General features: G+C 38.7%; 1 protein-coding gene and 1 long non-coding RNA gene across 14 annotated transcripts in view; one reads left to right on the top strand and one right to left on the bottom strand.

Moving 5' to 3' along the window:
* LOC131532900 (uncharacterized) overlaps positions 1 to 2,829 on the bottom strand; it is a 31,862-nt gene extending 29,033 nt beyond the window's left edge. For 5 of the 6 annotated variants that reach the window (XR_009268995.1, XR_009268994.1, XR_009268993.1 and 2 more), the window contains exon 1: positions 2,692 to 2,829. This is a non-coding gene — a long non-coding RNA (uncharacterized LOC131532900). The remainder of the gene's footprint in view (positions 1 to 2,691) is intronic. The other variant, XR_009268997.1, reaches the window with a different exon arrangement.
* The window catches only part of phldb2b (pleckstrin homology-like domain, family B, member 2b), a 42,731-nt gene that overhangs the window by 10,332 nt on the left and 19,193 nt on the right, over positions 1 to 13,206 (top strand). For 7 of the 8 annotated variants that reach the window (XM_058764722.1, XM_058764718.1, XM_058764721.1 and 4 more), the window contains 3 exons: positions 4,992 to 5,111; positions 7,522 to 8,669; positions 12,254 to 12,595. In XM_058764722.1, the coding sequence (XP_058620705.1) occupies positions 4,992 to 5,111; positions 7,522 to 8,669; positions 12,254 to 12,595 (1,610 nt within the window). Of the gene's footprint in view, positions 1 to 2,813; positions 2,975 to 4,991; positions 5,112 to 7,521; positions 8,670 to 12,253; positions 12,596 to 13,206 lie in introns of those variants that run through there. The other variant, XM_058764725.1, reaches the window with a different exon arrangement.

Below are 13,206 nucleotides of genomic sequence, written 5' to 3' on the forward strand. Positions count from 1 at the left end.
AAGGGCACCTCAGTCGTGGTATTGAGGTGGAGCGCTGTACGTTCACTCAATTGTACACACACCCACCTACATTTCCTGCCGGCCCGAGAATTGTAGGTGTGCGTGTTGATGCACACTTACGAGTACGACTCTCTAACCATTAGGCCACGACTTCCCCCACAACTTATACATCTGTATTGCAAAAAGAAACCACATGCTAGTTATAAAAGGATGCTCTGTAAATGAGAAATAGAGGCATATTTGAGGCTAACCTCCCCTGACTCTAAATGCTTTGAGTCAATTAGATTAAAACAGAGCGCACGTGAGCTACAGGGCTGGTAATAATCAGCAGAGCTCAGTTAGAGGTCTGTTCCACCTCCTCCACTCACTGTGACGCAACAAGTGCTGTCACTTCGCCCCAGGCAATGACAAAACTTCATTTGATTGGCAAAATCTTTGATTGGTGTCAGACTCAATCTATTATTAGACTGTTCCATACTATGTGAATCTGTTGGGTAGTTATCTAGTCCTGACTAAGGTGTCTGGTATGTAAACAGCAGAAATCCTACTATTGAAAACAGATTTTGGCTCTGAAAGAATACTGAAATCTATATATCTATATATATCTATATATATCTATATATATATATATATATATATATATATATATATACACACACAGGTGCATCTCAATAAATTAGAATGTCATGGAAAAGTTCATTTATTTCAGTAATTCAACTCAAATTGTGAAACTCGTGTATTAAATAAAGTCAATGCACACAGACTGAAGTAGTTTAAGTCTTTGGTTCTTTTAATTGTGATGATTTTGGCTCACATTTAACAAAAACCCACCAAATTCACTATCTCAACAAATTAGAATATGGTGACATGCCAATCAGCTAATCAACTCAAAACACCTGCAAAGGTTTCCTGAGCCTTCAAAATGGTCTCTCAGTTTGGTTCACTAGGCTACACAATCATGGGGAAGACTGCTGATCTAACAGTTGTCCAGAAGACAATCATTGACACCCTTCACAAGGAGGGTAAGCCACAAACATTCATTGCCAAAGAAACTGGCTGTTCACAGAGTGCTGTATCCAAGCATGTTAACAGAAAGTTGAGTGGAAGGAAAAAGTATGGAAGTAAAAGATGCACAACCAACCGAGAGAACCGCAGCCTTATGAGGATTGTCAAGCAAAATTGATTCAAAAATTTGGGTGAACTTCACAAGGAATGGACTGAGGCTGGGGTCAAGGCATCAAGAGCCACCGCACACAGACGTGTCAAGGAATTTGGCTACAGTTGTCGTATTCCTTTTGTTAAGCCACTCCTGAACCACAGACAACGCCAGAGGCCTGGGTTAAGGAGAAGAAGAACTGAACTGTTGCCCAGTGGTCCAAAGTCCTCTTTTCAGATGAGAGCAAGTTTTGTATTTCATTTGGAAACCAAGGTCCTAGAGTCTGGAGGAAGGGTGGAGAAGCTCATAGCCCAAGTTGCTTGAAGTCCAGTGTTAAGTTTCTACAGTCTGTGATGATTTGGGGTGCAATATCATCTGCTGGTGTTGGTCCATTGTGTTTTTTGAAAACCAAAGTCACTGCACCCGTTTACCAAGAAATTTTGGAGCACTTCATGCTTCCTTCTGCTGACCAGCTTTTTAAAGATGCTGATTTCATTTTTAAGCAGGATTTGGCACCTGCCCACACTGCCAAAAGCACCAAAAGTTGGCTAAATGACCATGGTGTTGGTGTGGTTGACTGGCCAGCAAAAATGTTTTTTTTTTATTGGTCTTATGAAGTATTCTAATTTGTTGTGATTGCTGGGCTTTTGTTAAATGTGAGCCAAAATCATCACAATTAAAAGAACCAAAGATTTAAACTACTTCAGTCTGTGTGCATTGAATTTATTTAATACACGAGTTTCACAATTTGAGTCGAATTACTGAAATAAATGAACTTTTCCACAACATTCTAATTTATTGAGATGCACCTGTGTGTGTGTGTATATATGTATATATATATATATATATGATTTTAAAAAATTTCTACATTGAATTGAAATATTTCTCTTGTATTCTAGTAATTTTTGTTAATTCAACAAATTAATATCAGAAACAATATATAAGTGGGTCCATATACAGTACATGCAAATAGATGCTTTAACATTTTAGAAGGGGGTCCAATTTATAATATTTTAAGCACGTGTTATTTTATACATACTACTTTTTTTATATATATACTATTGACTTTTGAGCCAGAATGAAATCAGATTGTCTCTACAGCATCATGATTGATGCACACTGAGAGTTTTGTGCTGACATGCACATGGTGATGTGGAGAGGTCAGAAAACTGAACAAGATTATGCTCCGTCTTGTGCAAGAGGAAAAATGGATTTCAATTGATTTCAGTCAGAGTTGCACAAATTATTACTCAACAGGCAAATCCTGCAGAGGGCTGTACAAAGATCTTGGGGAAAAATGCAAACTTGGTTGATTCTATAATCTACATTTTATAGGTTGTTTCTTCTCAAGTTGTTCAATAGGGTTCCTCTCAGGTAACTTTATCTCTGAGAAGGTAGACAAAGAAAATAGAGGGGGTAGGGTTAATTCGCCCCTTTCACTTACTTTTAAAGTGTTTGCTTTAACAAACAGGATACATTTTGAGATTACCAGTGTTCATAGTAAGACAACGTTGAAACTAAAAGCTTTGACTTACTTTTAACAGCGAGTTACAGCTTCTGTGTAACAGCTTGGCTTCCCTCCCATGTTGTAGTTACTTGAGTTTGTGAAGAGCACCACCCCTTTAGGTTGGGTTTGGAGCGTTTGCGTTATTCTCATTGACCTCAGAAGAGGAGGAAAGTGAAGCGGTCGCGTGAGACGCGCGAGCGTTTATCATACAGTGAAACGCACGCGGGTCATAGCTTTCGGCTTCAAACACTAATTGACTGCAGAGATCTGCTGGTGCTTTGAGGTACTCGCTCAATGGGACTTCTTAAAAGGTTTGTTTTCCTTTCTTATTTATCGTTTTCCTCAGCAAATTGATTAGATATGTGGTTTAGACTTTTACACTGAATCCACGATGTATGTAAATGATTATCAAGTACAAAGACTGCTGTTGCTGCAGGATGGGCTGTAATAATAATATAATAAAATAAAAAACTATTTTAAACTATAATAAAATGTTTTTTTGGCTGATTTAGATTTATTGTGGCAATCAAATTTTTAACTTCAAATGATAAACATTATTTTTTAGTAATGAAGATGGTTTTAATGCATGCATATATTATAATACATTCCTCAAATTGTTTTAGAGTATCATATTGTTGACTATGTGATTGTTGTTTTCTCTAAGTGTTTGCACATGTCAGCACATGACCATCATGTTTCCTGAGCAAAAGGCCAGATGATGGTTTTCTTCTTCTTAATTATCAAATAGCATTTACCTAATATCCATGCTATGATCTTAACTGTTTCTCCCCTCTAATTTATAGTGCTAAACAGATATATTAAATGTTTTATATGTGCCAGAAGATTGTTTCCTTGTGGTGCTAGTTTAATCCAATAATTTGAGCATGGAACTGTTCATAAAGTAACATGCACATTTGATTATGTGATCAAAGGACTCTTATTTTTAATCCAAGCCTGACTTTAGAAGAGAGAGTTTATAAGATGCAGCAGCTGTGTTTGTGGATTCATTTGTGGGGCAGGAAAAGACTTGCAATAAACTACAAGTGTAAAATCTTTTTATGAAAGTCTTGGAAACATTTTTATGAACCTAGACAAATGTATTCTGCATGGAAGTACATGAAACAGAATTGGAATACAGTCACCTTGGGTGCCAAACTTAGATGTGTACATCTTTGTTCTTTTGAAAGTGTATTTATTTAGCCTTAGGAGCACAGCTGTGTAGACTAAACACTTACAAGCGTGTGCACACGTGTGCCTGTTTATGTTTCTGTTTCGTGAGTGTTTCTCTGGACGTGTTATGCCTATGGAAGTGTGTTGACTGACTCAGGGTTTTAACCTTGCACATTGTGTCCATCTGGTGTTATGAAATCAGCACATCCCACAGCTCAAGCTGTATTTGTCTGTTCTGTGACGCATTAAAGGGAAGTCCAGAGAAAGCTTTGAAGAAATGTTCTGCCAGTGTACCAAAGCCGGGAATGTGTGAGACAGATTTAGGAGACTGAGTGTCAAGGGTTTGGCATGTTAATGACACACACGATTGGACATTCAGTGAGCTCTTCATCTTTGTAGCATGTGGTTCCATCAGTGACTAAAAAGTGCTGGAAAAACATATGCACTGGTAAGAAGATCTACCTCATTTAACAAGTCTTTTCAGCTCATTTTTTGAAAATATTGTCTTGTTTAACTCAAAAAATGAAGTTGAATTTGGTTAAATAATGAGTTAGATGAGTTTCTTTCATTATGCTTTTGTAAAGCTGCTCATGCATTGAAAACCAGTGATAATTTACAGACCATTCCCATTCAGAATTCTTTTTTTGATGGAATTGTTTTCGCTCACACCAGCTCCTAGATCCTCACAGCAAAAAGAACACTGAGGCAAATATTTTGGGGTTTTACTGAGGAGGAAAAAGAGGTCCTACATATTTTCCATGAGCTGTTATTCCGCTTTCTATGACTTTTTTCCGGGCTTGCATCCATCTGCCGTTCTGTGGTCTCTGATTTCAGATTAGTGGAAAGAGCAGACCCAGACCCTCAGGATGTAGTACTCTGCTAAGAGACAATAAGGAAAAACTGATGTATAAATCAGTTTTTATGGTGAAACAAGCTTTTCTTATTCAGAATTTGCCACCATGCTGACTGACAACCAGAGTAACTGAATTATGAGGTTGAAAGATTCATTTAAAGTGAACCATCTAGGGTTCAGTGTTGTTTAGAAGATTTCAGCATTATTTTCACGTTTTCAATGAACTATGGACTTGAGTGATGTGAACACTAATCTGGTCTTTCTCAGATTGATCCATGTGTGTGTTTATTTTCCTCTCTCTGCAGGTTACACACTCTGTCTGGGTAAGTCCTATATCTTTCGCTTTAACCATCCCGAGGAGGCCAACCGTATGAAAAGCATGCTGCCTCAGAAGAGTCCCGTCTCTCCGCTGGTCTACAGCACAGGTAACCTTTCCTCCTTAACATCGTTATCATATTCCCTTCATTCTCTTCACCTTTCTTCTTTAACTATCTATCTTATGCACCCAAACCCCCTCAGGAACTGAAACCACTAATCTTTTGTACACACATATGACCTGTATCCTATATCACAACATGCCAGCTCAACATCCATGGAGGATCTTCTCTGTGTGTGTGTGTGTGTGTGTGTGTAAAATACATGGTTTCAGTTATCTATCACCGCTCTTTTGCAGTCTGAAATAGGATCCTCTAAATCTTTGATGTAGCAGAATTCTTTTAAGAGTGCTTAATGTCTACTTTACAGACAAGACATCTTTACACAGCCGAGTTAAGTCTGCTTGGAGCAATCTCTGCTTCAATTTCTGTATAAAAATGGCACTTAAAAGCCATTTTAAAATATGGCAGCTCTGACCCACCTGAGCCTATAGTATCAGATTAAAAAATATTTTTATTTTTAAATTAAAGTGGTTTTTTGTTTGTTTTTTCCCCCCACGACATTAGGTACATTATTTTTTGGAGCAAATGCCTTTATGCTATGTAAATGCATTTTCATATTTTACCTGTAACTTATTTATTATTGACTTATTTAACTGTAAACATATTTATTCATTTTATTGTTTCTGTATTAAAAAATTATATTCAAAACAATTTCACAACTATATTTCTGAAATATTTTTGTGTAAATGCATTTATGCCTTGTAGGTGCATTTAAATATATTTTATTTATAATTATATAGTTTCCTTTAGCTAAATTCGTAAATTAAAAATAGATTTATGCCGCCTCCTGTGCAGCATTAAACTGTAAAAGTTGTTTTTATTCACATTTTTATGGTATGCAGCTTCAGTGCCACAAATTAAGCAATATGAAGATGGCATTAATGAATAAGTTTTATTTGATTTTTTTTAAGTGAATTACAATTGCTGGACTAACTACAACTCAAACGCTAACATTTTTTTAACTGTATACATCTAGATGAATGACTTTTACCGTTGAATACATCCCCAAGGGTAGTTTTGCCAGAGTATATCTAAGCAAACCCACACACACTCAGGGAGCCAGTCTGTCTGATGGAATGTGTGATCTGTACACAGATGTGGCTTGGATTCTCCCTGTTGATTGATTGAACATTTTGAGTGAGGTGTAGAGTGACATAAATCATTGCCACCTCCTCTCAGTCTTTCCCTCACTCGCACTGTGTTGCTAGACAGCTGGAATGAATCTTCACATAAACAAATGTGCACCCATTCACTCAAAGTGCATCGTACATAGCAAAACTGGGAAAAACACACACTCTGGGCCTCACTGTGCTTTGTATACTGGTATAAGTTAAACTTTAACCCTTACGTTGCTGTCTAGTTTGTTTATAGGGGTGATGGCCTTTCCAGTGTGGTATATACACCAGCATGCATCGGTTTCTTTCAGTAGCCATAAAAGCGAAGCTTGTCATTAAATGGTTTGCCAGAACCTCCCCATGTATGGATAAAGTTTGTGTGACCTTGCATGCCTTTCATCCCATCCTGTCATCCTTGTGATATAGCTTTCGGTTTCTGCTCCATTTCCTTCGTTACCTTTACGTGAGAGATTCTTCCATGATTTAAGTTCTGCTCCAGCCTAATGTACGCACACATGCACCTTAAAGAGATGAAGGGATTTTTCTTGGAATGTGCAGGTTTATGTGTTTTATGAGCATTCACGTCAGTCATCTTAAGTGGGATTTCTTTGATCTTCGCTGTCTTGGCACGTGGCGGAGTGAAGCTTACGTCTCGTCCAGAAAGCAGATGAGAAAAGTGTGTCTGTGAAGGAGGGAGATAGAAGAGCAGACATAGAGGCCAAATTAAACATGGAGGTCTTTTGTCCAAACTCTTCCTAGCCTGGATCATCTATAGTTATTTTAAATGTTAAACAAATTAAGTTAATTAAAGAAGTTTTTTTGTGTCTTTGTACTCCTTGTTCACCTCACTGTGCAATGTTTTGTGTAGAGTAGACTTTGTTCTGTTTCTGTTTCTAGCACATTCTGGACTTTGGTCAGTTTCTGTTTTTAGAAAATGTCTTAACTGACTAGGTTTGTGTTAGTTCAAGCTGTGACGCCACATTGAATACTTGGACAGCAAGATAGACAGGCCTAATTTATTGGCCCTTGAGGGAAAACTGATGGTCTTTTGGTTCCAGGTCGTTTCAGGTCAAACGAGTCTCAGGTACAGCAGTCCGAGCTCCTCATACTCCTGCAAACAATTAAAGCAATTCCAGGAGTTAACAAGGACCAAGCAGACAGTTATATAACTCCTCGTAACCACTTTCTCATGCTTGTAATAGTCTGACCTTTTCAAAAACGAAGCTGCTCGTAATAAATTCTCGTTTATTCTTCTGAAGAACATTTCTTTTGTTTATTTTTAGATTATCTGAAGTTCAGCAGCGACTTCAGTCATTGTCTGGGTGGCTCTGGATCTAGAGGGATGCGCTCTGTCTCTGAACTACGGGATTTGATGGACACTTTACAAAAAAAGAAGCAGGCGTTGGAGAACAGTTTGCGAGCTAATGGGGACTCAAGCCCCTCCTACTTTAGCATGACGCAGTCTCCTCCCACCACACCCAATCTGCTGTCATCCATCACCACGTCCTCCCCAATATCCTATCAAGAACAAACCCGCCGATTGTACAGCTCCGAAAGGCCACCACTTGCTGCCAAAGTGCCAGCGCATTCATCCAGCAGCATTCCTCAATCTCCTCGCCGTTCCGACCCTCGAGAGCGTGACGCATCACTTCCTTATTCTCGACCCATGACCCGGAACCAATCTCAGGATAGTCTCCTCCTCAATACATCAGACAGTCGTCATGCTGGGACTTCAGGTTCAGCCCTCTCAATGTGGAACAGTTCATCCACCAATGTGACCGATTCACTCCCGCCAACGCCAGTGGGCAGTAGTGGTGCAGCCAGCATGCCCTCTAGTCCTCGTCTGTCTCGTAGATTCCACACCCCAGATGCAGGCCGTAATGGAGGACTCGAACCCACTCCACGGCAACGAAAGTACTCCGCTGGGTCACTTACAGGCATGAGCTCACACAGTCGCTCCCTACCACGTCTCTATCGACCTGCCGATACTCATCTCACCCTCCTGCCAAGCTATCGGTCTCCCGATGGCCAGCTTTCTCGCCCAGCTCGCACCAACCACCAGAATGGTAATTCGGAAGTAATCTCCATCTCGCTGTCCAATAAACCTGGAACCAAACACACCGTAGCCCCGCCGGATGTCACCATGACATCAGGAGAAGCCACCAGCCCCCGCCAGGCCAAGAAGGTGAGTTTGACATCCACCAGCTGCTACTCGGAACTGGACAGGCAAGCCATGCGTGGTCCCTCACCAGCTCTGGAGATTGGTCTTGGGGAAAGAAGGCAGTCGTTCGGAAAGGCAGGCCTGGGTCCACCGAGTGGCTTCAGGGAGAGAAAGGGCAGCATCAGCTCTCTCAGTGGAAAGGAGGAGCTTCAAGACTACCATCAGAGACAGAGGGATGAAAGACTGCGGGAACAGGAAGTGGAGAGACTGGTGAGAGACTTTTATCACGTAAAAGGATAGTTCACCCAAAAAAGAAAATTCTGTCACTAATTACTCACCTTCATGTTGTTCCAAACCCGTAAGACCTTCGTTTATCTTCGAAACACAAATTAAGATATTTTTGATGAAATCCGAGAGCTTTCTGACCCTGCATAGACAGCAAGGGAGCTACCACGTTCAAGGCCCAGAAAGGTAGTAGGACATCGTTAAAATAGTCCATGTGTCAACCTTAATTTTATGAAGCTACTTTTTGTGCGCAAAGAGAACTAAAATAACAACGATTTTCTTCCCTTCATGAGAGTATTCTCGTGAATCATGGTGGACTGACCCAGACGAGAAGAAATCATTGAATAAAGTTGTTGTTTTAGTTTTCTTAGCGCAAAAAATGATTGTCGTAGCTTCATGAAATTAGGATTAAACCACTGATGTCACATGGACTATTTACTATATCCTTGCTACGTTTCTGGGCCTTGAATGTGGTAATTCCGTTGCTGTCTTTGCAGGAAGCTCAGAAAACTAATTTGTGTCCTGAAGATGAACGAAGGTCTTACGGGTTTGGAACGACATGAGGGTGAGTAATTAATGACAGAATTTTCATTTTTAGGTCAACTATCTCTTTAATGTTGTTGATGTATTGCTTTAAAGTCATGAAAATATAATTAAGTAGTGGCTGTTATACCTTTCATAATCAATTCCTAATGACTAAGATACCACCCAACTTTTTTTCACATCAAATCTCCAAGTTAACTCAAATGTCACATTTCATAAGTAAAATGGGTTTTAAATTCTGTTTCATGTTTAACACAAAATATGCATATCATTATAGAAGTATTCAAACATCTGCATGTCCAATCGTCGGTTTCATTTTTATTATAATTCTTTAGAAGCATATCATTCTTCTTAAGACTCAACAAATAACTTTGAAGATTGATTTCATCTAGAATATTTAACATTCCTCCTCCATGACCCTGTTTTCTTTTCTCGTTGTAAAGGGGGGTATCACATTAAAAGCTGGTGATATTTCAACTCTTCTTGCAATATGGGATCTTGTGGGAGCTCAGATATGGAGGACCCCACCTGCAGCTTAATTAATCTTCTCGCCAAACTTGCGCTCTGGCATTCCTCTCGGTTATAACAAACACACCATGTGCAGGAAGGCCCCTCTGGTTCTCTGTAGTGGATGCGGTGGAAGACCCAAGCAGAGGTGTGGCTGCATAAACCTCCTATTAATAGACAGCTCGACAGCCCAGAACCACATCCACTTTCATTGAACCCGGCCTCTCAAACACACTCTCTCTGGGAGGCCGCCCACAGCTGCAGATGATCCTGGCAAATTGCCCATGCTAACATGCCCCATTCTTGCTTCTCAGCTGCTCTCAATGGGGTTCAAATGAAAGGCAACATAGTTTTTGTACGCAGTGGTTAAGGGAGGCCACCTGTGGCGCCGCCCTGCTGGGCAGAGGCCAAACCATCATCGTAGTCCGCCCACTCATTAGTTAGCACCACAACTACAGGCTGGTGATCTTTACAAGGCCAGCACTGAGTGAAAACAAGGCCGCTACAGGTGGAGAATCGTATCCACACATAGACTTTCACTGGGTTTCTTTGAAAAACATACTCTCTCAGAGGAATGTAATATTACAGACTTTAGCCATGGTTGTACATGTCCAAAAAACACACTCATTTCATGATGGCACAGTTGCATAGCATGTGCTGTTGTTTTGTTTTTTCTGTTTCGGAGCCCAATGAGGTCTAAAATATTGGGAGAAAACTATCCAATAGCATTTCAAATGGCAGCAGCATTGGAAAAATCAATGTAAAAAAGTTAATTTCATGCATTTGAGATCTATTTATATATTTACTGGTAATTTATATGTCGCTCGCTTCCAGTTCCCAATTAAATTTGCATTTGCTTGTTCTGGCTAGAACTTTTCATTACCTGTTAGAGCTATGCCAATAGTCTAAGGTGAAAACATAAGGATGTCAGACTTCTGTTCTATTAAGTGTTTTTTAATCGTTAACTAAAACTATTGAAAACATTTTTGCAAATTGAAATAAAATTCAATTATTAGATAAACTTAGTTGCTAAGGCAACATTTCAAAATCAAAAAAGTTTAAGTACTAAAATTGAACAAATAAAAATAAATTTAAACTATTCAGAATAAGATAAATGGTAAAAAAAATTACATGCATAACAAAATGACTAAAATTGAAAAATGACTAAAGTTAATTTAAATAAAAATAAAAATAAATTAGATGTATTAATTTAAATTAAATAAAAATTAATAAATCTGAAAATAAAAGTTAGATCAAAATGTTAATAACTATAATTATTTATTTATTGATTGATTTATTACATTTTATTTGACATGGACATCACAATAACATTGGATGACCCATATGCTTTTGATTATAAATAGCACTGGTTATATAATGTGAAAAGTGATTTAAATAACATCACGTTTATTTCATTAAGAATAAACACACCGCAAAGCAATATCCTATCATTTGACAGAACAGTTCTATCACTGCCACAGAGGTTATGTAAACTGATTAGGATTATGGGAGAGGATCCCGTGAAGTTTTGCCCTTTGCTCTTGCATTGGGGCTGTTTGCATGTGTCATGAATAAAAGCGGAAGGATTGAATCACACTGCTCCTATTTGTATATCCTTTCCCATCCAGTGCCAGCAGTGTTTTTATTGGGTCTAGTTTCACTCTCTGCCCAGTTTCTGAGAGCTCCCTCTCTCTCCCATTTGCAATCTCCCTTCCCACCGACTCATCAACCTCCCATCAGAGGGTTTGTGTTTCTGACACTGGCTTGGTTCGTTCATGTCTCTCTGTAATTTGTACTTGCTGTGCTAAGGAACGTAACTGAACCTGTCATCTTTTTGATGAGGACATGATCTCCTCCTTTGAGGTGGAGGTCACCATGTGTCCTCTGACCTCTGGATCCGTTGATATGGTGAGTAGAGCACTCTGAAGAATAGGGCCATGCGAATGCATGAAAATGCTGGGCTTGTTTTGCGGACCAGGTTTCGATTTACAAGGAAATATCATCTTTATGGATTTAATAACTGTTAACATGCCAAGTTGTTCATTCGCAGCTATATGAACCAGTGAGATCATTTTTCTTGGCTCTGGAAATGCTCGCTGTTTGCATTTCCATATCAGTCGATAAATACAGGGATTTTTTCAGGCCAAGTGCACTCCTTCATGAGCCAGGGTTGTTTTTAGATGTATATGCCTGGTTGTCTTCATCTGCTCTGTCTCTGATCGCAGTTTAGGGCTGTCAAGAGTGCTTTTGGAATCCGAGATGTTTGTATATTGGACCTTTTTGGAGAAATAGTAGTAATGTCCTCCTTTAAGCTACCCATGGGCTATTAGTGTGAAAAATCTGCACTGTTTTCTCCAAATAACAAATATGTTCAGAACTGCTGCAGGCAAATCTGTTTGCATTTCAAAGGTGAGACAGGTTTCCAAATGTATAATTTCCTCCAGCCGTCTGATTGTGAGTTTTGATGCTGCAAGTATCTTGATATGCATTTTTTCATACTGTCTCTGTCTGATCCATAGGAACGTCAGCGTCTGGAGACTATCCTTAATCTGTGTTCCGGGTTGGGCCGTGCAGAGCAGGACAAAACTGGCTTGGCCGTTGCAGACTTGCAGAAGATCAACAAGGAGCTGGAGAAATTACAGGTGTCAGATGATGAGTCTACGTTCTCAGACTCTGCAAGTCTGTCAGCCAGCATTTCTGCTGAAAATGACTATGGGCTTAAAGCCCGGGAGATCCAGGCCAGCGAGGAGAGACAGGTACGGCAGCGCAAGAATAGTGGACACAGAGAATTCAGGGCGGGGATAACAGCTGTCCTCGGCTCTGCTCCCACCCCTTCTCCTCGGCTGACACGGATAAACAAGGTAATTGGTAAAGCTTCTCTTAAGCCACTTAAGCTACTCTTAGAAGTGTATGAATGAGAGGAACTGACATCATGCATCTACTAAAAATCACCATGGGACCATTTGGTTAACAATCATTGCATCAAAACATTTTAATTTTCCAAATACTTTTTTGGGCCACTGATTATATTTAAGATACTGTAATATTGAATAAAAATAGAAATGTACTCTACTTAAACTATCTGATTAAAAATGTTTATTATATTATATTATGCTGCAATAGTAATATACTCTTTTAAACTATTCATTTAATAAAAATGTACTTGTATATTATTATATTATGATTTTAATAAGTTTAATTAAATAAATAGTTGTAAAATAAATGTGTATCATAATTTCAGGAATTGATAATTAAAAACAATTTAATTGAATAAATATTTTAAAAACAGTATATTTTGTTTTCATTATTATATTATATTATAAATTGCTGTAATAGTAATTTCTCCTTTTAAACTATTTAATTTAAAAATAAGTGATGTATTATAATAATTTTCATTTTTAAATTGAATAAATTTAAAGAGTATATTTTGTCAGCATTTTTATATTATAAAAATGTGAAATGGTAATATACT

Source organism: Onychostoma macrolepis, chromosome 24 (genome assembly GCF_012432095.1).
Source record: "Onychostoma macrolepis isolate SWU-2019 chromosome 24, ASM1243209v1, whole genome shotgun sequence".
In the NCBI taxonomy this organism is placed as follows: Eukaryota; Metazoa; Chordata; class Actinopteri; order Cypriniformes; family Cyprinidae; genus Onychostoma; species Onychostoma macrolepis.